At 48.3% G+C, this 20,708-nt stretch overlaps 8 protein-coding genes across 8 annotated transcripts; 2 read left to right on the top strand and 6 right to left on the bottom strand.

Annotated features, from left to right (window-relative positions):
* Positions 1-329: 329 nt before the first annotated feature.
* DFJ58DRAFT_723120 (uncharacterized protein) lies at positions 330-2,647 on the bottom strand (the record flags this gene model as incomplete). Its single annotated transcript, XM_041384952.1, has 8 exons — positions 330-393; positions 445-620; positions 673-819; positions 885-956; positions 1,003-1,059; positions 1,106-1,548; positions 1,609-2,562; positions 2,611-2,647. The coding sequence occupies 8 exons, from the start codon at positions 2,645-2,647 to the stop codon at positions 330-332; spliced, it is 1,950 nt and encodes a 649-aa protein (XP_041248816.1).
* Positions 2,648-3,066: 419 nt separating this feature from the next.
* On the bottom strand, positions 3,067-3,987 carry DFJ58DRAFT_633387 (uncharacterized protein; the record flags this gene model as incomplete). Its single annotated transcript, XM_041381236.1, has 2 exons — positions 3,067-3,333; positions 3,391-3,987. Coding segments are annotated over 2 exons (864 nt in total), but the record flags the coding sequence as incomplete, so codon positions are not given.
* A 788-nt stretch (positions 3,988-4,775) lies between these two features.
* Positions 4,776-7,789, bottom strand: DFJ58DRAFT_723118 (uncharacterized protein; the record flags this gene model as incomplete). Its single annotated transcript, XM_041384951.1, has 6 exons — positions 4,776-5,116; positions 5,167-5,287; positions 5,339-6,199; positions 6,243-6,935; positions 6,987-7,277; positions 7,325-7,789. 6 exons carry the CDS (start codon positions 7,787-7,789, stop codon positions 4,776-4,778), a joined length of 2,772 nt encoding a protein of 923 aa, XP_041248814.1.
* A 2,596-nt stretch (positions 7,790-10,385) lies between these two features.
* On the bottom strand, positions 10,386-11,196 carry DFJ58DRAFT_723115 (uncharacterized protein; the record flags this gene model as incomplete). Its single annotated transcript, XM_041384950.1, has 5 exons — positions 10,386-10,448; positions 10,508-10,534; positions 10,588-10,687; positions 10,748-11,116; positions 11,168-11,196. 5 exons carry the CDS (start codon positions 11,194-11,196, stop codon positions 10,386-10,388), a joined length of 588 nt encoding a protein of 195 aa, XP_041248813.1.
* A 1,658-nt stretch (positions 11,197-12,854) lies between these two features.
* Positions 12,855-13,319, bottom strand: DFJ58DRAFT_621020 (uncharacterized protein; the record flags this gene model as incomplete). The annotated part of the gene is made up of 2 exons (XM_041381038.1): positions 12,855-13,070; positions 13,119-13,319. Coding segments are annotated over 2 exons (417 nt in total), but the record flags the coding sequence as incomplete, so codon positions are not given.
* A 2,571-nt stretch (positions 13,320-15,890) lies between these two features.
* On the bottom strand, positions 15,891-18,583 carry DFJ58DRAFT_765188 (uncharacterized protein). Its single transcript, XM_041388743.1, has 3 exons — positions 17,915-18,583; positions 17,788-17,857; positions 15,891-17,733 (listed from the first exon to the last, which is right to left on the bottom strand). Exons 1-3 carry the CDS (start codon positions 18,457-18,459, stop codon positions 16,318-16,320), a joined length of 2,031 nt encoding a protein of 676 aa, XP_041248811.1. The 5' UTR covers positions 18,460-18,583; the 3' UTR covers positions 15,891-16,317.
* Positions 18,563-19,504, top strand: DFJ58DRAFT_765187 (uncharacterized protein). Its single transcript, XM_041388742.1, has 3 exons — positions 18,563-18,769; positions 18,822-18,978; positions 19,030-19,504. Exons 1-3 carry the CDS (start codon positions 18,624-18,626, stop codon positions 19,189-19,191), a joined length of 465 nt encoding a protein of 154 aa, XP_041248810.1. The 5' UTR covers positions 18,563-18,623; the 3' UTR covers positions 19,192-19,504.
* Positions 19,505-19,578: 74 nt separating this feature from the next.
* Positions 19,579-20,663, top strand: DFJ58DRAFT_765186 (uncharacterized protein). The gene is made up of 3 exons (XM_041388741.1): positions 19,579-20,049; positions 20,102-20,228; positions 20,295-20,663. The coding sequence occupies exons 1-3, from the start codon at positions 19,767-19,769 to the stop codon at positions 20,527-20,529; spliced, it is 645 nt and encodes a 214-aa protein (XP_041248809.1). The 5' UTR covers positions 19,579-19,766; the 3' UTR covers positions 20,530-20,663.
* Positions 20,664-20,708: the final 45 nt, after the last annotated feature.

The raw sequence follows: 20,708 nt of genomic DNA, 5'->3' as shown, positions 1-20,708 counted from the left end.
AACAAATCATCAGCAAAACCCAGGGTCCTCTGTACAACCCTGGACAGTGCTGGACAGAGCCACAGAGCCCACAGAGAGGGTTCTCTCTGTGCAGCTCTGTACAGAGTCGTACAGTGTAATGTATGATACTGTACAGAGCTGCACAGAGCGGTACAGAGTGTTAGCTACACTGAGCAAAACAATACAGAGCATTGGGTAGGCCAGACAGGAATACTGCAGAATGCTCACAGCATCACTACAGAAAGTGCACAGTAATTGAAACCAAACAAATCATGATGTCATTGCGTCATACTACAATCAGGTATCCTACAAAAATGCTAAAAACACGATCAGTCCAGTTGGAGTTTCAAGCCCCAGTCATGGCGCCTGTTTGGATCATCGCGAGTCAGGATTCTGCATAGCCGTCAGAAAATGATACAAATGATAAAAAAAGCTTCACAATACCCTGCAGTACGAGCCCATTTCTTTCTGGCGGCCCGGCATTTCTTTGCATGATAGTGGTCCTTCTGCACATCATGGTAGAGCTGAATGACGCTGTCGTAGATGGGTTGATATAAATCGGCGACGAATTTCATTTGCTTGTAAGTACCGGTCTTGTACTCGTCGATAGCGGCAGCAAGCTAGTTAGAGATGAATGAGCGAAGACGATTATCCGAGCCTGAGATCACATACCGCAGTCGCTGCAAGTGCAACGGCACCTTCGGGGACAGCATCGGCGAACAAGTCTGGAAATGACTTCGCGAGCGCGTTCTCACCCTTGTAAAAATAGGACATACAAAAGCTGCCCAGGGCCTCGTTTGCAAGATTATTGGTCCTGCCCTAATACACACCGCGTGAGTCAGTAAGTGCGGGGCTATTTCTCATTAACCTGCCTGTGCATCTACTCCATCCCGTAGGAAAGCACCATTCTGCAACAATGTTTTGACGTTGTCACGCACCTCCCGCTCATAGTCGTTCTCGTCGTCAACATCGGGTGGAAGAATTTCAGTAATGTGCCAGAACAATCGGACGCGCAGCCTTTTTCATTTCGGAACGCATAGTAGCGCGATCGTCCCATAGCTAAAATAATTGTTAGCGTGATCCGACAGAGTAAGAACACAAATACCAGGACTGCCATATCAGATTTATATTCATCCCAGTATCCGTCGTCAACACCAACACCCTGGGATCCAAAGTCTTCGAGTGTTTCTAAGAGATATTCAATACCCTTGGTTTTGAGAAAATCACTGCGCTTTGACGCTGTGCTAGTGAGCAAGCCTAGGCGTGATTTCTTCTTTGCGGCCTCTAGTAAATCCTTCCAAGAAGGAGGATAGAAGCGAATGTTCTGCGCAGTTGCTTTGATCATCCGCGTTCTCTTGCGTGGTACTACAACCTCCTCTTCAGAAGAAGATTGAGCTGAATCTTGAGTAGTAGCGCGACGACGCAAAGTCTCGAGCTCATCCAGGTCAGGCATGCGAGGGCGACAGTTCTTTGCGCGATGGTCTTGGAGGACATCTCGGGCATTGTGTGAGCTGTCGGCGACTCGTGAGCGTGCACGAGTGAATTCATCTGCATAAGGCAAGTGGGCAAGTTCAGTAGCATGATGGACACATGCATGGGATATCTTACCATCGTTGCTATCTTTCGAGGTGTCATGATCCTGGTGGGGGTCGTCAACAAAACTGTCACCATCATCCTGGTCTACACCCAGATTATCAACATCAACATCCTGGTCCGCCTCCCCACTATCACCATCATTGCCATGGTCCACCTGCACGTCATTAGTTCTAGCATCCGAGTTGTCCAGATCAGAATTGTTAGCATCCACATCGTGATCTCGTCCCGAGTCGTAGCCCTCATCGCCATGTAGAGGAGCCTCGGCATCTGAAATATTCATCCGTGATGGACGAGTGTAATCGGATTCCAGGTCAGTGGGCGGATTGCTGTCACTGGTGACGGTGTGTCGAGGGATGTGTTTGGACACCGGTGGTTTACGACTAGCATTACAGTGAGGACGTGGATCGTTGCGTTTCTGTGAATGAGCACCAGCGGGGGTGTGTTCAAGAGGGACAGGTTTGGATGCTGGTAGGGCACGGCTAGTATCTGACTTGGAATGATGACGCAGATTGTCGTGTTTCCGCGAATGGGCGCCAGTGAGGGTGCGTTTGGGCGTGTTAGGCTGGGAGGATCCTGATGGTGTACTGTTGAACCTAGAGAGAGCACGGATGAAATGGCGTTCGGAGGTCGCAGGTGGAGGTGGGACAAAGCCAAACCTTGAGTCGGGACTACGAGGATGCGAAGTGGGCTTGTCCTCAGCAACACGCTGTGGTAAGTTGGAGCTTGAAAGATGTCGTTCAGTCTTCTCATTGCTTGATGTCTTAGTCGCCTTGATTGGTCTTGCCCTTGGTTTGCGTATAGGTGCCTCCGGCGCCATGACATTTACTGGTTGGCTGTCTATCATCTCCTGAGCGGGGTTTTTCTTCACTGGACGTTGTCTATTCATCTGTGAGGACTCGAGCTTTTGAAGTTGGGTGAGGCGTCCACCTTGACCCATGTTACTTCGCTTAGAGCGACGGAGGTCATCTGCAGTGCTACATATCAGTTTTGTTATATAGAAATCAGTGTACTCACCAAGATCAGGTACTATGGTCTTGCGTTTGCCTGCCATCAAACGTTGAACATGAACCCGAAGACAAGAAGTATAACATTCCATGTACTAGTAAGTACTACTTATTTGAAACTCCGCGCGGTAGTGCGGAAAATGGCGCTGGGGTACTAGGTACAACAAGAAAATAGAACAAAATGGTCATGATGAAAGTGTAGTGAGCAGTGAAAGATATACGTCTACAGGGAGCCAAGTTCCATCCCCCTCACCAAGACCTAGACATTTGAATCATCACTACTCAGTCCAGAGGAAGACTCGGTTCCAGGTGTTGCTAGTTCCGAGGAGGAAACAGTCTCGTCGCTTGTGTCGGAGACGTATGCAGAGCTGATTGAAGATTTGGCGTTCTCTTGGTTGTCCGCCTGGACATGTCCAGAGGATAATGCCCTCCTGATCGAGGGCCTGGTATTCTCATCTGTGGTAGGATTGTCCACACGACGACGTTTCGTACCAGAGAATTGGCGACGGTACCAATCGCAGTAGCGGGCGTGGGCAGTTTCATAAACGGCAACTGACATGGAGGAACTGTCAAGCTCCCAATTGAATGTAAGTGCGCTGGGAGTGAGGAGATGCCTATGATTTACGCTGGGTTCGATTAAGTCAAGGGTGCTGCTCATCGTGGCTTTCACGAGATCCAAGCCATGGTTCAATGCGTCAGTCACATTGTCCATGTCAATATTCGGAAAAAGTGTCTGCAAAGATACTACTTGTCAGCATAAATATTCTTATCATTGCAACATTAGACTCACGCCGTGCGCCGTGGGAGGAGCAGCCAAGTCAATCCGCTGATCCCCAGACTTCACCCACACAAAATAATCGACAGACTCAATATCAATCCACTCATGCCCCATTGCTATTACTGGCCCAAATAACTTGTCGGAAGTGCGTTCAGGTGCGAACTCACTGTAAGTCCGCACCGATCCCTCTTCACGTGTCTGATTCCAAGTAACGGAGTTTGCTGCGGGGGAGGCATATTTCTTCCTTTCTTTGACCAAGATCATAAGAATGAGGAGGAGCTCTTCGTGCGATAGAAGAGTATCCTCCATTTTCGTCATGATGGCAACCCGAGACTGAGTGAATCCAGATTCGGCCATCCAGAGAAGTTGCGTCTCAGCGGCTGTCGTGGTTGTGGGTTTCATGGTCACCTGCATGTCGGGTATAGTGAAGAGGTGTTCGGAGTACATCCGACTATTGGTTAAGACGGAGGTCTTCAAGAGGGTTCGGTTGTACTGAATGCTGTGAAGAGCATGTGAGATCGTGAACGACATCTCAGATGTTGTTTCTTCATGGACAGGGAGCGGAGAGTATATGATGAGAATCATCCTGTGAGGAAAATATGACATCCTACAACAACATCGACATAAGAAAAATGTTTGACTGAATTTATATATGACGTACTTTGTGTGATAGTTAGAAAATGTGAGAGCGTCCATGTGCTCCAAAACACGGGCATGATTTTCGGCAGAGACATTGATAAAGCATACAGGTTCCACCCATACCTGCCGAAGAGCATCTACGAGTTGCTCGTGGCACCCATCTAGTAGCGAACTATGAGAAACAATAATATTTAGTTGACCAGCACCCTTACCTGGGTTTGCAGCGATAACATGTGTGATACCCAAAACCTGATCATGCACGACTGCAGTGTCGGCTTCGGACTTGGCGGTTGCTACAGTTTCAGTCTCTGGCACCACTGCTGGGGTGTTTGATGATTTACCTATAAATATGTAAAGTAAGCAATCTATGCTGAGATTAAGCGATCCGTCAGCATACAAGTCACATCTGCAGAACGCGGGGTCTCTGTCTTAGGGCCACGTCGTTTTGATCTGTTGGAGATCCATGAAGATGTCGTGGATAACACTGGCATCCCTGGAGTCGTTGGTTCGTTTTTCGTATCGGATCCGGGTTTTTTGCCTCTGGAGTTACGAGCTGTATAGTAGTATGCATCTCCTCCAAAGTCTCCAAAGACCGCAGCCATTAAAAGACTTCAAGGAACAAAGAAACTGTAACTGACGTGTCAGCCTACATGGTTTGGGTGCTATGCCGCAGCGACTCTCACGATGGGCTAAAAACAAGGGCCAATGAAAAAAACCACCATTCTAGTGAATACCCCTATCTGTCTAATGCTAAGAGCTTATCTACTAGTCACATGAAGCGCAAAGAAAAGCTCCTTATTCCAGAATTTATTCAGGTAAAACTCTGTGGCATGGTTAATGCTGCTTTGCATCGTCAGTCGCGGATCGGCTTTTGGACCAAAACGCGGGATGAGATGGACGGGTGCCACAATCTGAGTTATTGGGATGACATCGCCAATCCGGTCATTATTCGCTCGTCGAGCACGCCTGAGAATATACATACCCGTAGAATCGTCGAGAGTCACAACATCCAAACGTTCAACATATGCAAGATATGATTCGGAATATGAGAGTGTCGTGATGGGACGAAAAATCAAGCGAAGGTGAGCAACAAAGTGTCCTGCGTTTGTCAACATCAGTAGCGTGACTGGTATAGACATAAAAACATACCATCCAGTCCACTTTTTGGCCACTTGTGCGTGTTGCCTGAACTAACGATGACAGAGTCATATCGGCCGTATGGCCAGGCACTGGAGGGTGGTTGAGCATGTAGCGTTTGCGCGGGCTCAAGCTGTGCAGGGTCGTGAAAAGATTTTGATTGTGTCCGTATCTTGCACCATACTTGAATGCGTTCAAAGGGGAGGGGGCAGCCAGGGTGGGCATGGCGCCTCCCACCAACAGCGAAGTGATCAACATGCGCATCAACCTGGTCAAGATAATCGGAGACTGCGGGACGGAGGTCAGGAAGAGAGAAGTTTTCAGCAGCCTTATCCACTGTCATTTTCGTGTGCGTGGGGTCATAGCTGAGATGGTAAGCGTTAATTGAGGTGGAGAATGTTCGATAGGGACGGGGAGCTTGAGGATGAACACCATTAATGAGGTCGCGCGCGCAAGCAAAGTAGTCCTTGACAAAATGCTGGACAAGACCACCCTCGTTGTCTTCGTCCCTTTCGTGGTCCTCCTGTGCACGCATCTGGAGTGCGAGGTCAAAACGCTCCACCTTATCACGACGATCGAGGTGGCGACACACTTGCGCGTCGTAGTCGTGATTGTTCCCTGCCCTCGCTGGCTCCTTCACAACCTTGATGTGCGCATGTTCAGTGGGGTCTGCAGACCACTGCATGACAGCGCCGTGTGAACAAATACTGGGCACTACCCCCTGCAGCAGCTCGAGCTTTGGAATCGCCCATGGCTTATCCCCACCCCCTTTCCCCCGCCGAGCACCAGCGTCAACGATAGACTGTTTGAACCGATGAAAGACTTTAAGACAGCGGTCTAAATCTACCACTTGCTTGTCGGTGAAATGCGGGGCTTGAGCGAGGTATCTAAACTCCATGAGGGCCCGAATAGCAGATATGAAGTCGGCAGGGGCAGCACCAGCAATCACGCCAACGATATACCGTTGAACGTTGCGATGGTCTCGCCCGGTGGCTTGCTTCAAAGCGGAGATTCCCTCCTTGAATGCACGGTAACCAGTGCACACCTGGAGGAGCGCAAAACTGAAAATAAATTTCCTGCGAGCCAACCACTGTTGTGCACCAGAGACGATCATGGTCCCAGAACATTTTATGGAGATGGTGAAGTAGTTCTGGAGTGAGGAAGGAGGAAGGATTTGCGGTAAGCCAATTCCTCCAGAATGGCAAGTCAACACCGTTTAGATTGTAGCGTTTGCATGCCTCGAAGAACGGGATGAGATCGGAAGGTGAGATAGATGTTATAATCGCTGCAATGTTGGCAAGGGTTGATGATCCATCACGAGGAGGGTGTCGGATTGGGTCTCCAAAGTCTTCACGGGTAGCCATAGTGACAGGCGATGAGTTCATAGTGGCGCATGCAATTACAAGTTCCTCCGGAGTATCTGCGACATAAGCAACAAGGGGGGTGAAGCAATACCTGCTAAAACCCCGTGGATCACTCATCATAACGCCAAGACGGGCAGCCTGCTTCAATGGCTCAACAACGAGGTCGATACATTGGTGAAGTAAACGGTCTGCGAGAACCCCATGCATGCGCTTGTTCCTGTGCAAGAACTTTGCAACAGGAAGCAAAGCAAGTGGGATATATGCATGTAAGGAGCCTTTGGCACGCACTCCAGGATCAATATTGGCGAGACTAACAAGAAGTGGATGCACGTAACGGTTGCCAGCGATGTTGCTGACCTTGGTCTTGTCCGAGGAGAGGACTACACCAAGGAGGGATGCACCTTCAGGTAGGTCTTTCTGTGGTCTTGTTAGTTATACAGAACGAGGAATCAAGACACGAGACCTTACCTGAAGGTTCCAAGCATGATCGCCTGTCATGAAACCATGATAAACTCGAACCGCACGTTCGGCAGACTCGTAAACCTTGCATGGGATGAAATCAAAGCTGGCGGCCAACAGTGGGTGACTGAGAAGTGACTGCAAGCACTCGATTGCGTCCCGATAAAATATTTGAAGGGTTTTTGTCGTTGGAAACTCGGTAGTGATTTTTTGATACTTCCATTGAGGGGGAGCTGGGAGCAATTCAACACGTCCTCGGAGTTCTCGCGAAGAGCGAAATGACAACGGGAGTGTTTTGGTCTGAACATAAGTTTAGACGAAGAAATTTAGAGGATAGATGAACTCACAAATTCAAGATTGAGGTACTTGTCGATTTCGGCCATGCTAAGATCGGACCGAAGAATATACGATGCCATCTCCCAGTCCGGTTTGCTAGCGAAAGGAAAGTATTGGTTTTGCTCCCTCTCTGCAGCATATTCATCCTCGTTGAATTGGTCCATGAAAGTCTTCCCAACACCCCACGTCTTGCCTGCACCGTCATAAAACTCCACTTCTTCACCGTAATCTGCCTGCGAGCCTGAAGACCCATACTCCGCTCCAGTGTCTGCATCAACTCCATGGTCCATATACTCCGGGTCAAAGGTCGGGTCCGTGTCGTTGTGGAGAGGAAATTGAGGACTTGGAGCTTGTGCTGGTCTTAAGATGCGAACTAGGTTACCATCCCACTTGTAACAGTGAGAAGAAGGCTGATTCAGGTGTTGCAGAAAGCGTCCCTCATTCTTAAAACGCTTGCTGCAGGAGGGGCAGCGCATATCGAAGGTGCGAAGTAAGTCATTGAACTCATTTGGATTCAATATTGTCCCGGCAATTTCCGGGACGACGCAAACTGTAACTACAATGTCGAAGTGTCGTTCAAGCTATGCCTCACCATCTCAATCATCTCAATCCCCGTATTCGCTATGTCGAGGCCAACAAATCTCAGATTCTGTAACTCCTTCCGACATCTCAGATGATACATCTGACTCCTCGGAAGTGTATAATATGGTGAGTTATGGGCTGGATTCTAACACTTGCCTTGAATCAGTTTTATCTACAGTACATACGCCGCTACCCAAATGAACCATTTGACGCTTACATGGACTCAATGCCGGAGACTTCAGAGGAAGCATCTTACCTGCTCGAGATGGCACGAGCTGATCTCGAAGTTCGACGTCTCGAGAAGGACCTTGCTGAGCGGCTTCTTCATCAATTTCGCATGCGCAAACACCACCTACGACTTCGAGCGAAGAGGGCAAAGAGAAATTTTGGAGATGCGGAAGCTAATGTAGGGTGCACACGCGCTCTCGTGGTGAGGTGCGGGTTTGTCTGCTCAGAGCGGTCACTTTGGTCTCCTCGTCCAAAATCCACCATCAAGTCATGTAAGCGAATTCGTTCTTAAAATCGGTATGCAGTCGCTGATGAGTACAGCTGATTAGAATATCTGTCTGTTGGATGTTGCATTGTGACCATAGCCTTGTACTGTGTACATGATTGTCAATACATATACGCATTGCACATTTTATATTTTAGCTATCTGTTGAAGTACTTTATTAAATGAATATAAGTTGTCACGCTGTGAAATGCATTCTCCGAGATCTCGTGTTTTGATGAAGACCAGCAAGATATTGATATTAATCTATAATTTACATCACATTTTATCGCCTGACCCTGTGCACTGTGCGAGACTGTGCCGCACTGTCACTCTGTGCGCTCTGTGCGCTGTACCACTGTGGGGCTGTGCTAGTTGTGTCGCTGTGGGAATCTTGTATCCAAAACCGGTAGTTTGCTGATGATTCGTCTATCTACCACAAGAGGATGCACCTATTCCATCAGAAATATCTGGGAGCCCAAAATTCTTTCTGCACTTTCAAGGGGCACTTGGAGCCATGGATTGTACACACATCGCGTGTTGTCCGTCCGCGGCAGAAAGGCAGCTGTCTCGAAACCGAAAAGGTTTCGTCAGCCAAAACTGTCTTGCATGCTGCTCATTTGATCTTTGGTTCCAGTATGTGCTCAGCGGTTGGGATGGATCGACCTCGGACTCAACTCTATACAATAATGCCCGTCTCACCGACCTATACATTCCACAAGGAAGGTACTTCCTTGCGGATGCTGGGTTCGGAATATGCTACTCGCTTCTCGTTCCGTACCGAAGTGTTCGGTACCACTTGGCTGAGTGGGGTCGAGCTGCAGTTCGGTGAGTGATATCTCACTCGAACTATTGATTTTCTCATTGATGGCAGGCCAAAAAATTCAAAAGAAATATACAACCTTCGGCATGCTCAGGCTCGAAACGTGATCGAGCGAATATTCAGCGTTCTCAAGAGGCGGTTCACAATACTTGTACATCCACCGGAATATAGCATGTCGACTCAAGCCCGAATTCCCCCAGCACTTTGTGCCATTCACAACTTCATCCGAATTTTCGATCCAAAGGAAATAGAAGAATTCGCCGTCGAGGATCTCGTTGACCCTGATCCAGGCGAGTCAAGGGGCGTTCTTGCTGAAGGACCAGCGGGCCATACTGAAAGGCAAAAGGCGACAGAGGAGAGAGATGGTATTGCAGATGCTATGTGGAGGGACTATCATAGAGTGTGTCGCGCTCGTCAGGACGTGACAGGATGAGTACATAACACCTATACTACCTAGTAGATCTACTTGTTGATAGATTTGATCTTGCGGTCAACAAAAGACCTCCTTGGCCCTTCGTCGGACATGACCATATATGCATCAGCGGCGCTGACGTCCACCTGAAAAGCTTCGATAAGTGCAGCCATGTTGTTGTTGTCGAGATGTGTTTCTAGTAGTTGAGCATGCCGCATTGCTGCCTGCTTGCGCTGAGGTGATAAGGCGATAGCCGATTTTTCCGATTGTGTAGCTACACGAAAGACATCAGTGAACTCTGAAAATCGATCATTAATTGCATAGAGTGCAGTGGCTGATCTGCTGGCATGCTGACGTTTCGATTGCAGACCAGAAGAACAAGATCCAGTTGAAGGGGTAAGCCCCAGTGAAAATCGACAAGTTAGAGGTAGATATGTAACGATAGACATAGAAAAAAAATCAGGACATCAATTCTATCGACCCATTTCGAGGTATATCCCTAAATTGTGACTTTTCGAGACGCAAAAAGATAGAGATCGAGACGAGTTTTTAACGTTTAGATAGGATTCTCAATGGCATTAGATCTTTAGATAGACATTTACATGCACATTATCACTCGATTTGGCTTGAAAAACATATCGATATAGAGCTAATGCGAACAAATGAGGCTATCTATGGGTATCGCTTGGGTTAGGGTGGTATCGCCATCATTCGGTGTAGTATTGCTGCTTGCTGCGCCTCGCCCGCCCGCCATCCCGCCATCCACTACTCCTCGTCCGCGCCCGCATCATCGCCAGTAGTACTGACTCCACTGGCAGCTGATTTGAGCTATAGAACAGGGCCATTAGTGTAGTATGATGAAATAGAATATAGTGGGTAGCGCTCACCTGAACAGCTGCCTTGCACTTGTATATCTACAATAGTAAATGGTATTAGATAGATATCAATATAACAAAAGAAGACGCACCTCTTTGTCGGCTTTAGATAGCCCATTCCAGTAAGATGCAAAAACGGTCGCTGGTTCCTTTTGATGACCGTTTGATTGCCAGTCGAGAGCACACAGGTTTCTGTTTGATATGGATCACAGAATCAGTTTAGATTGGTCTGGTAATAATAGAATATCTTACCGCGCAGTGATCTTTGGGCTCACCACCCGCATTGGCTTGGTGCTCGGCTGGTGCTTCTTGATGCTATTAGGCTTCGAGTCGCCGACCACGATCGCGGTCTTCGTTTGTTCAGTATGAGTCGTTCCAATGAGTTCCACTATCACAGCTAGTGAAACTGCATCGGTGTTCGATTGGACCTCTGGCACGGAGACTGGTGTGTTCTCGTTGGAGGGCGGTATCATAGCAGAGTGGGATTGAGAAGGCGGAGAACCGATAGAAGTCGGAGGAAGTTGCTGTGGAATAGGTCTGGGCCGAGGTTTGAGAACAAGATTAGAACTAACCGGTTCACGCTGGTGACCATTTGCTTGCCAATCGAGCGCACACAGATTACTACGAAAACAGATCAGAAAATACTAGTACGTGATATCAACTAAGACGTACCAAGGCGTTACTTTTGTGCCAACACGCATTGGTTTTACACTTGGCTGATGAGTCTTCTTAGCAAGCACAGGAACTACAAGCAGCTCTTTCTTGACCGAGAGCAATATACGAAAAATATGGCACTTACCTCATTCTCTTGATCACAAGATTCAATGCAGGGAATCTCAGAACTTATCGAGGCTGGTGAAGGTGAGTCTGGGAGGCTGGAATAAACACCCGTAGTACTGCCAGTTCGCTATTTTTTCAGTGCTGGTATTGGTTGAACTTCAACATCAGGAGATACAGCTCGTTTCAGGGGATTAGAGGGGGAGGTGGCCAATATATCTGGGATCTCGATGGAGGACTCGTGAGTTTCAGGTGTCGTGTCAATGTCATCAGGAGCGCACCAGCAATAAGTCCAGTAGATGGGATTGTCGTGAATGACAATCCACGAAACAAGTCCAGCTCACTACTAGGAGGTGAGCTGCAAAAAGAAAATATCGCCCCACGCCGACAATCTGAATTCTTCGAGCTTAGCTCTGGCTTTGCTTTCATTGAGCTCAACACCGCCGTTAAGTTAAGTTCTTCCTCCAACCAGGCAAAATAACGGGTTAGGGCAGTCCCATTGCGAATGTAACAGCGCCTGAACTAGGGAGGGTGAGTGCCGCACTGGTTCAATCAGGGGAGGTAAGGGATGAGAAGGATGAGAGAGCGAAGGGCTGCTGTAGATTAGTTTGATGATTCGAAAATGAATAGATTTCGTGTGCGGGATGCTACCGTGACTGGTTAATGAAGCGTGGAAGACGAGATTGGTTTGAGTGAAGTAGAGAGATTAATCAGTGTGATAGAAAGACCAGTGACCAAGGAAACACAAGGGAGAGGCACAAAGAACTAGCAAGGACCGAGTTCCTCTCCTCAAGGACAACACTGGCAGTCACATTAAGCGAAATAACTGCTCGCCACCCTGGGCTTGCGGTTGTCGTGTTGTGCTAGCAACACAAGGGAATGGTCGTATCGAGCTGGACTCAGTGTCGCGGCAGGGGCGAATTACATGGTGGGTGGATGAGAAGATGCAAGTGGTTCAACTGTACTAGGACTCCAATAAACATAATGCAAATACGGTTATGGACTTGTGCAAAATACACACGTGCATTGAATGCATGCAGGTGCAAAATTTGTCGCAAAGTTGCAAAGTACTACACAATCGAGGTCTGACATGTTTGCATTTTTTCACCTTTGGAAAGATTCTTTGCGTTTGCACGAAATTAGAGTTTTGCCTTCTCGAATTTCTTCAATTTGTATCCGTCTCATTTTGTACTTAGACGTCTATCGGCACGTATCTACCTCATTCTTGTCGATTTTCACTGGGGGTAAGCGATGGAGTTGAAGACATGGCAGCGAATTTTCGTTTTGAGAGAGGAGGAGGAGGAGGAGGAGTCGCTTCCCAAGGAATGATATCGTCTTCATCGTCATCCAGCCCAGTTGAGTCTCTCTCCACAATCCTCTCAATGTCTCCCTCAACCGCTAAGCCTCCCAAGCCTCCCAAGCCTCCCAAGTCTCCCAAGTCTCCCAAGTTTCCCAAGTCTCCAAAGTCTCCCAAGTCTCCCAAGTCAGGCGCTACAGGCTCATTCTCCACAGCATCAACACCCAGGCCTTCGTTGCTGATGTCGTATTGTGATTGGAACGTTTCCTGGCCTGCGTGAAAAGCATTGGTGCCGTGTGGGATCTGCGTGCGCAAAAGGTCGTCCATCTCGTCGAAGTGTTTCCAACCTTTGTTGTGGAATGGCCTTGTATTGGGACGCGCATTTGCAAATGCAGTCCAACGTGCAGCGTCAGCTGGGCCGATATTTGCGCCAAGTTCGTCGTCCCACGAAAAGCCTGATTGCGATTTGATATCGACGATAGTGGTATGCTTTTTCTTGCACTGCGGTAGTCAGAATTGAATCGATTTGAAAAATAATAATAAATGTACCGTGATCCATTTGTTCTTGCATGACAGCCCATCCCTTTTGATTCCAGCTACATGGTCCTCCTTTGGAATGCCGTCCAGGGGCTTCAATAAATAAGCCGCTGCAGCGGTAAAGGTTGACTGTTTGAAGTTAGTACCATCTCCACCTTCAGCGCGATGAAGTGTGAGATACTGAATGAGGCGGGAGGTCTCTTCATCAGTCCAGTGAGTGGTAGCTGGGCCTGCACTAGTAGTACCAGTGTTCGCAGATGTACTCTTCCGTTTCGCCATGACTTGGCAGTATGGAGTCTGGACGCTGATAGAGTCACACGCGAGTCACAGCTTGTCACTCGTTGCCACGCCACAATAGAAATAAACTGAGAAATAAACTGAGAAATAAACGCAGCTGTCCAGGCTCTAACCCTATGTAGTTCGTACTCCGCCGCGTGCTGAAACAGCAGATTACAATTTCCTGCGCAGATGACTTGTTGTTACTAGTCCTCAATATTTGCCCAATTCCACTCTTGATGGGTCTGAGCATAAATGATGCTCAATTTCACGTCGAGTAATTCAGTTCTACGAAGTACATGTCCTAGTACAGACATATCCCGGAGACATCGACTCGCATTTTTGGCTGGTGGGGGTCATAGTATTTTGGGCCAAATCAATCTTCTTGTAAAAAAACACTTATCAGTGATGCTGCTGTTCTTCTCCATACTCGAGAGCCCTGACCATCTTTCGCACATGGTCTTCAATCAACCACTCTATCGACACGTCGCCACCCCCTCCTCATTCTCAGGGCGTTTCAGCGTCTTCAACTGGCTATACAACATAGCAGCCTTCATGAAATGCCCTTCGTGTTTCATCATTCGGTCCGTGGCCATGTCAGAAGCTTTGCAAAGCTTCCGACATGCTCACGGACCGAATTCCCGAGTACTCCGACGCCTCTGCCAATGTTTCCGACAGAGTTTCACCCCTTAGCACCGACCCTTCAGCGCCGAACACCCGACGATGATTTCCGGCTTCTGATCTTCATCTCTCACAGGACTCGGCTGCTCACTACGCCCGACATAGTCTGAGGGTCTTCTCCGTATCTGGCTCCGCATGCAACCTGTGATCATCCCAAAGCTGTACTGACGGCCGTCTTGCGGAGCCGTCGGTCTGCGTCCGTGAGAGGTAACATCGGATCGCGGATGGAGGGTTTCGCCGTCGGTGGACGAGCCCCCGAATGCGCAGCGCTGAGAGTAAATTTTCCTGTACCAGATATGCAGTGAGCATGTAATACAAGGATGCCAGTACAGTTGGAATTGTAAGAAGTTAAAGAGGAAGTAGACATACCATCACCACTACGAACATCGCATCGCTCATGTCTCGATTAACAACACCTGCATGATTTCCCCTCCGTCCTCGGTATATGTCGGCGCCTCGGAGGACACGCTCACGCTCGGGGGAGGAGACATGACGCATCAAGATGGCGCTGAACCAGTACCTCAAAATCTGTGTACTCGCGCGTACAAGTGATATACTTTACATGTCAGTTGGTTAACCGGACATCTGGAAAGGGAATTCGATGACGGGCGAGGAGCTGATGACCAACGAGGGAGACGCAGTCTACATACTATATGTAGCAGTATGCAAGTAACTTGGAGACGTGTTTGATCCTGGAGAATCAACAGATCAGCGCAACGCCTTCGCAATTGAGTTTTACGGACCGTATATCCACTGTCCATACGTCATATATCATATCCGATGTCCATCAAAAAAGATCAGCGATGCTTGACATTGACATACCGGTAACTTACACTTGCTGTACGGCGCAAGACCGTGACTGGTCCTTGCGCTGACTGTCAATGTGTTGTGACATGTACTGCACTCAATGGAGTCGCCACTGGGAGCACAAAGTAAAGGTATCTCAGGCAGCATCTATCTCCAGATGATACATTTGCTTTGTGCTCTAAACAGCTACAAAATGCTACGGGAGAGCACATTGGATAGGGACGAAAACAATAGCAATCGAAAAGCTGTAGCTATTAATTGGAAAACGTTACCATGCACGTTGATGCGAAAAGCTGGAACGAGCACAGGCTGTATACTAGTTAGTAATATGTTAGAAACTGTGACATAAAGGACTGAGTCGGCGGAACGTACGGCCATGAATCGATCGTTTTTTGTTTTCTTCTATAGGTCCTGATGATGACTCGGAGTACGTACTACTAGTAGGACGTCCGAGTCTGGCCATGGCTAGATCCATGTTCCTGCAGGGCACGGTGACTGATCCGCAGTTGCGGTATTCATAGTACAGGCGCTGAGGCACATGCTGGCACATGTGCCAGTGATAACTGCAGCTGTATTAGTTCACCGAACAGTCTTTAATCAAAATTTTTGCTTCGAAAGTCCGTTCGAGTCGTGGTACCGAAGGAATCGAATTCCGTTAGCATCCACGTACGGTTCAAGTTAAGGGCCGAGTCCACTTCCTCGGAAGTTTCTTCTGAATACGTACTTAGCTTCGGGATGTCCCTGACCGCGATCCACGGGTGTAGTCATAACATGTACAGGGCAAGGCACATGTATGACTCAGATCCTGGTGGTGGGAGCTCGTACGTGGCCCTAGCACGAACCCAAACGTTCAACTCAAGTTCCCAGCCAATATTAATTCCTTGGCCATCCATAAATAATCACGCCCTTCCGTTCGAAAAACAAGGACTATTACTGTAATCACCCAGCCCCACGGGCCAAGCCATCTTGATCAGTCTAAATGAAATCAATCCACAGGAATCACACTGTCTCACCCGTGGCTTCCCAGCAGCAAAAACATGACATTCAGAACGTGTACTTGTAATGAGCAATACAACATCTTTTTGATGGCATCAGGTCCATAAAACAAGCATCCTATGTATATGGGTCGGAATATATGTATGTAAGAGTGGGGTAAAGGTCGATATCAGCGCGTGGTGGTACGTTATGGCACGATCAATCAATCAATTGAGGATATCAGGTACATGGTCAGTTGGAGAAGGAGTGGCTGCTCAGCTAGCGGAATTAAAGAACAAAGATGTGCGTCAAAACAACAATTGAAAGAAGAACAGAAAATATAACAAACTCGGAATTAAATGCAAAGATATTTTCCAGAAGGGACTGATCAAAATTTCGTCGCGAAAGATTTCTATCATTATTGGCGTCACGTATGATATATCCATAAACAGGAAAAATGAATGACGGGGGTTTAACTGGGATTGGGTGGTGCGCGGGAGTGTGGGGGCGTTGAGAAGTCAATGGCGTTGTATGCCGGAGGAGCTTCTTCGAGGTCCCCGTGCTCCTCGACAGCCCGTCGGTGATGGTGCGCTCGGGTGACGTTACGTACCCACCCTAGCACCTCATCAGGATCCTTCTCTGGACGGTTCCTACCCCGCGGCTGCTGTGCAGTTGATGGCCGCGTAGGCATCGTTCTCGATATCGGCGTTGAGACGACGTTGGACGAGCAAGTATAGCGATGTCCCGTGGAGGGACAGCGGGGTATGGAGGCAGGCGTTGGGGGAAGGGTACGTGCTAACGTGGGAAGCCGTTTAGGCCGAGTAGGAGGTGAGCTAGTAGGGGATACGGAGTTTGAGGGGACGGTAGGTAATCGACGGCGCACGACAGATCCCGAAGAAAGAGCACGGCTGCGAGACGGGGGTGTATCGCCCACACTATCCATATCACTGTCTAGCAGTGTTGGCGGGACCAGCACTCCATCTTCTGTGACTAACCGAGAACGCCTGCTTGTTGTAGTTGGGATGGATGATAATCGGGGTGACGATCTCGATCGGTGAAGCCATGGCTGTGATCCAGGAGGGGGATGCCATGAAGACGGCGGCGCAGGAAGTTCTCGCCGTGTACCCGCACGTGGCGAAGGGGAAGGCTGTGATGATAGTGGGATGTAATCAGATGTTGGGACGGGTGATATTGCTCCAGGGGACAGGCTGAGGGGAGCTGAATAACGGCTGTTGGTATTAATCCTTGGGACGGTTCTTTCTGAGTCGTCGAAGAATGTGGATGTATAATAGCCAGTTGATGGTGCTGAACAAGGGGTTGCGGGACAGCACACAGACTCGGAGGAGATGCTCGCAGAGTCCCATGCAGTACCCGGGCGTGCATGTAAGTCGAGACCGTCTGCACTGTGAGGTCGTAATGATGGGTATAACGGTTCACCATATACAATTTTGCGCCATTGATTTATGGATGTGGGAGGGGGCGCTGCGCCGGAGATATCAAGTACATCTGCATCTTCATTGCAGCGAGTGTCGACTGCGGGGGTCTTGAGGGAGGGATATAGAGGTTCACCGTACATGATTTTACGCCACTGGCGTGCAGATGCAGGAGCGGATGTGGATTTAGGAAGGGATATACAATCTGTTGCTGGGGTATTGTGTGAATTTGGGTTGTGCCTTAGAGTCATCCAATCGTCGGGCTCTGTAACGAGTAGTAGAGCGGTGACGAAGAGGTTATCTAGTAGGGAAAGGGATATTCCAGCGTGTTCTACTTGAGGGACTGATTGATGGACAGGACCAAGGTTCTCGAAAACTTTAAGTCGTGGATTGTTTTCGTCGTCTTGTAGTGTATCGAGTGATGCGATGGGTCGCTTGTATGATGAAGTTGTGCACTTATGAGTAAGTGTGAGCGTAAGCGGAAATATGTCACGGAAAACGAATATTACCTGATAAGTGCGACCAGATCGCTTCCACTTTAGCACATGGGGATGGTTTGGTAATGTGAATTTGCGGGAGCTAGTGTAATAAAAAAACAATAAGACGAGGGATTGAATAGGTGAAGAAGAGACATACTTTCCAAGGCTACCATACTTGAGGTAGCTGTCAGTGTCTTTCCAGCGAGGTTCACCCATCTGTATAATTGCACCGTGGGTATCCCTTCCCTTGCCCTTGAGAGGAAGATCCTTTGGCCAACAAATATCTGCAATTTTCACAGAAGCATCCCAAGGATCTGAACGCCATATAGTAGTAGATGAGCCGACTGTTTCGACTGAATATAGAGGAGTTTCTGCTACGAGGTCTGTAGCAACTGAATCTAGGAAAGAAGGAGAGGACAACTTGAGTACGAGAAGAGGTCTCTGTTGGCGCCGAGAAGCCATGTCGTCGCGAATTTCAAGGCGATGCAGGTAAGGGAAGATGGCAGACGGATTAGAAGTAGATGGACCTGGGATGGGCTGCTTGTTCTTTGGACTTGTGACAGGATTTGATGATGATGAAGGAGAGGTAGATTTAGTAGTAGTAGGAGGAAGTGAGAGACGCTGAATGGGTGGTGGAACGAAGGGGGAGAAAGACGGTTTGTCAGGATCACCGATAGAAAGGGACATAAGCGCCCGATGCATGACGATGAAAGTGGGTTACTAACTTGAATATCGATATGGAAGTAACTGACACTATAAGGTCACTCGGAACCTACCTTACACCGTGAGTTTAATCTCAGCGGCCCGCCACCCAACTGAGTTAACATCTCCCACGGCATATACCGAACTAGTAGGTTGTCCGGGAGATGAGCGCTCGCTTTGGGTTTACAACTCCGATTAAAATCAATAACGTCGCGTCAACAATCATAAACATCGCCAACGCGCTCTTTTCCACACGATTGCCACTCACTGCACATATCCTTACTATTCCCATCATGTCTACCGAACCTAGGTATGTTAAACGTTAGCACATTTTCGCTTGCCTAATTTAATTCTCGTCTTAGTTCACCGGCAAAAAAAGACGCGACGACAGTCATAAAGTCTCCCGACTCAAAGGGAAAAAGTAAAGCAAAGGTTCCCGCAGAGGACGTGTCTATGGAAGAGGAAGAGGAGGAGGAAGAAGAAGAAGACGAAGAAGAAGGTGACGAGGAAATGGAAGAGGTACGACTTTCCTTAGCTCATCTCTTTGTGACACTGAAACTCTCATAACAGGAGGAAGAGGAAGATGACCACGAGGAAATTGACCCCAGCGCTATTCTTCCTCGCCGCACCCGGGGCGCACGCGTTGACTATACATCCGAGGAAGCCCTCAAAAGGGCCGGCCTCACAAAGGATGACCACGACGATGACGACGACGAAGGCATGGAACATTAAGTGTCTCACGTCAAATTACTTTAATATTCTTATCGCTTTCCTATCGTCTTGGTCAATTATTCAGCAAGGGGTGTGTAATATTGACAGTAGAGGTACTCATACCTTCACATCGTTTCGTCTTGAAAATCACAAAATCTGGTTCTGCATCCTTGCTTGGCACTTTGTTCGCATGTCCGAATCTGTTTATCCTCGCACGTTGCCTCGTTTCAGTCACGCGCCATCCCGATGGCGGCCCTCCGAGTACTGCAAGTATTTTAGATGATTTGAATGTTGACACTGGAACCTGGAATGCGCAGAAATACTAGTATGCATGACTGAATTTCTAAGATAATACACATGTGCGCATATAGGCTCTCACAAAGTCAACCAAGTATTTGAATTACAGCGTGTTAATGCTACGCGATATCCCAGACGCTGATGAATTCTGAATCTCACCAGGCTTTTGACGATTCTAGACAAGTTCTAGATTCGATTCATATACCAACAATTAGACCTGCTTATTTCTTTGCCAGTGCACGCCTTGCCTCGTTCCTCCACTGTTCTCACAACAATGACGAATGAAGTGATTGAACCACATGAAAGCCCAGGTTACATCTCGGTCGCCTGTCCTCACTTTTCCTTTCCGTTCTCTGCCCAACGACGGAGTCAAAAACTCCACCGATGGCCAAGACAAGCTAGTAGTTCCTCTCGTGGCAGTCCTCATGTTGTTCCAATCGAAACTCAGCAAAACACAGGTTACATCTTGGTCGCCTGTCCCACATGCTCACTTTTCTTTTCCGCTCTCTGCCAACTCCACCGATGGCCAGGACAAACTGGCTCCTCTTGTTGTGGTTCTCATGCTGTCTAAGTCGCTGCACGAGATAAGCAGGTGTGTATTTCTTGGGTGTGCTGGGTCTGATAATTTCTTCGCAGGCATCATCCGACCGAAAACAGGGCGAACCGCATCAAGAATCTCAAACCGTGGGTTCGGTGCTGTCTCTCTGTTGTGGGTTACCTGGCAGACGACGGTCACAACATGGTTCTTTCATGATCTCATTGTAAGTATATCCTACTAGTCAGAGTTTCCCGAGAACAAATATCGATCGGATCTCAATAACAACCAGGAAGGTGGCTAAAACCAACCAGTTCGCGTCGCGCGAAACATCAATTCTTCATCAGATACTGCTAAACAGGCAAGCTCAATCCTGCAGCAAGTCGTTACCCGCAAATTTCGATTCCCATGTAAACTCCGCCAACACGGCCGAAGTTCAACTCCTCGTCGTAAATCGCCAACTTAGCCAGGTACTCCTCTTGGCTGGCTTTCTTCCGGGCATTAAGCTTCTGCAGCTCGGCTGCTAGCCAAGCCTCCTGGGAGGCCCTGACCTTTTATAGCTCAAGCCCAATTTCTGTCCTGGTGAGGCGTGCTTCCGAAGATTCGAAATATCTCATCTATGGAAGGGTTTTGATGAAAAGTTAACAATAGGAAAGCTGCCTCGAGGTACCTGCGTACTACCCGGATCTACTACATATGCTAGTTT

The sequence above is a fragment of the Suillus subalutaceus genome (assembly GCF_016647625.1).
Source record: "Suillus subalutaceus strain FC151 chromosome Unknown DFJ58scaffold_11, whole genome shotgun sequence".
NCBI classification, from domain to species: domain Eukaryota; kingdom Fungi; phylum Basidiomycota; class Agaricomycetes; order Boletales; family Suillaceae; genus Suillus; species Suillus subalutaceus.
Note: the sequence above shows the minus strand (reverse complement) of the source record. Positions and strands in the feature narration are given on the sequence as shown.

Coding starts and splice junctions, on each gene's coding strand:
- DFJ58DRAFT_765188 (XM_041388743.1), bottom strand. CDS start 18,459: ATGCATCGGGCGCTTATGTCCCTTTCTATCGGTGATCCTGACAAACCG. Junction 17,858..17,914: donor AAGTATGGTAGCCTTGGAAA/GTATGTCTCTTC, acceptor TTATTACACTAG/CTCCCGCAAATTCACATTAC. Junction 17,734..17,787: donor GATCTGGTCGCACTTATCAG/GTAATATTCGTT, acceptor CTTACTCATAAG/TGCACAACTTCATCATACAA.
- DFJ58DRAFT_765187 (XM_041388742.1), top strand. CDS start 18,624: ATGAGCGCTCGCTTTGGGTTTACAACTCCGATTAAAATCAATAACGTC. Junction 18,770..18,821: donor ATCATGTCTACCGAACCTAG/GTATGTTAAACG, acceptor TTCTCGTCTTAG/TTCACCGGCAAAAAAAGACG. Junction 18,979..19,029: donor GTGACGAGGAAATGGAAGAG/GTACGACTTTCC, acceptor CTCTCATAACAG/GAGGAAGAGGAAGATGACCA.
- DFJ58DRAFT_765186 (XM_041388741.1), top strand. CDS start 19,767: ATGAAAGCCCAGGTTACATCTCGGTCGCCTGTCCTCACTTTTCCTTTC. Junction 20,050..20,101: donor GCTGTCTAAGTCGCTGCACG/AGATAAGCAGGT, acceptor TAATTTCTTCGC/AGGCATCATCCGACCGAAAA. Junction 20,229..20,294: donor GGTTCTTTCATGATCTCATT/GTAAGTATATCC, acceptor AATAACAACCAG/GAAGGTGGCTAAAACCAACC.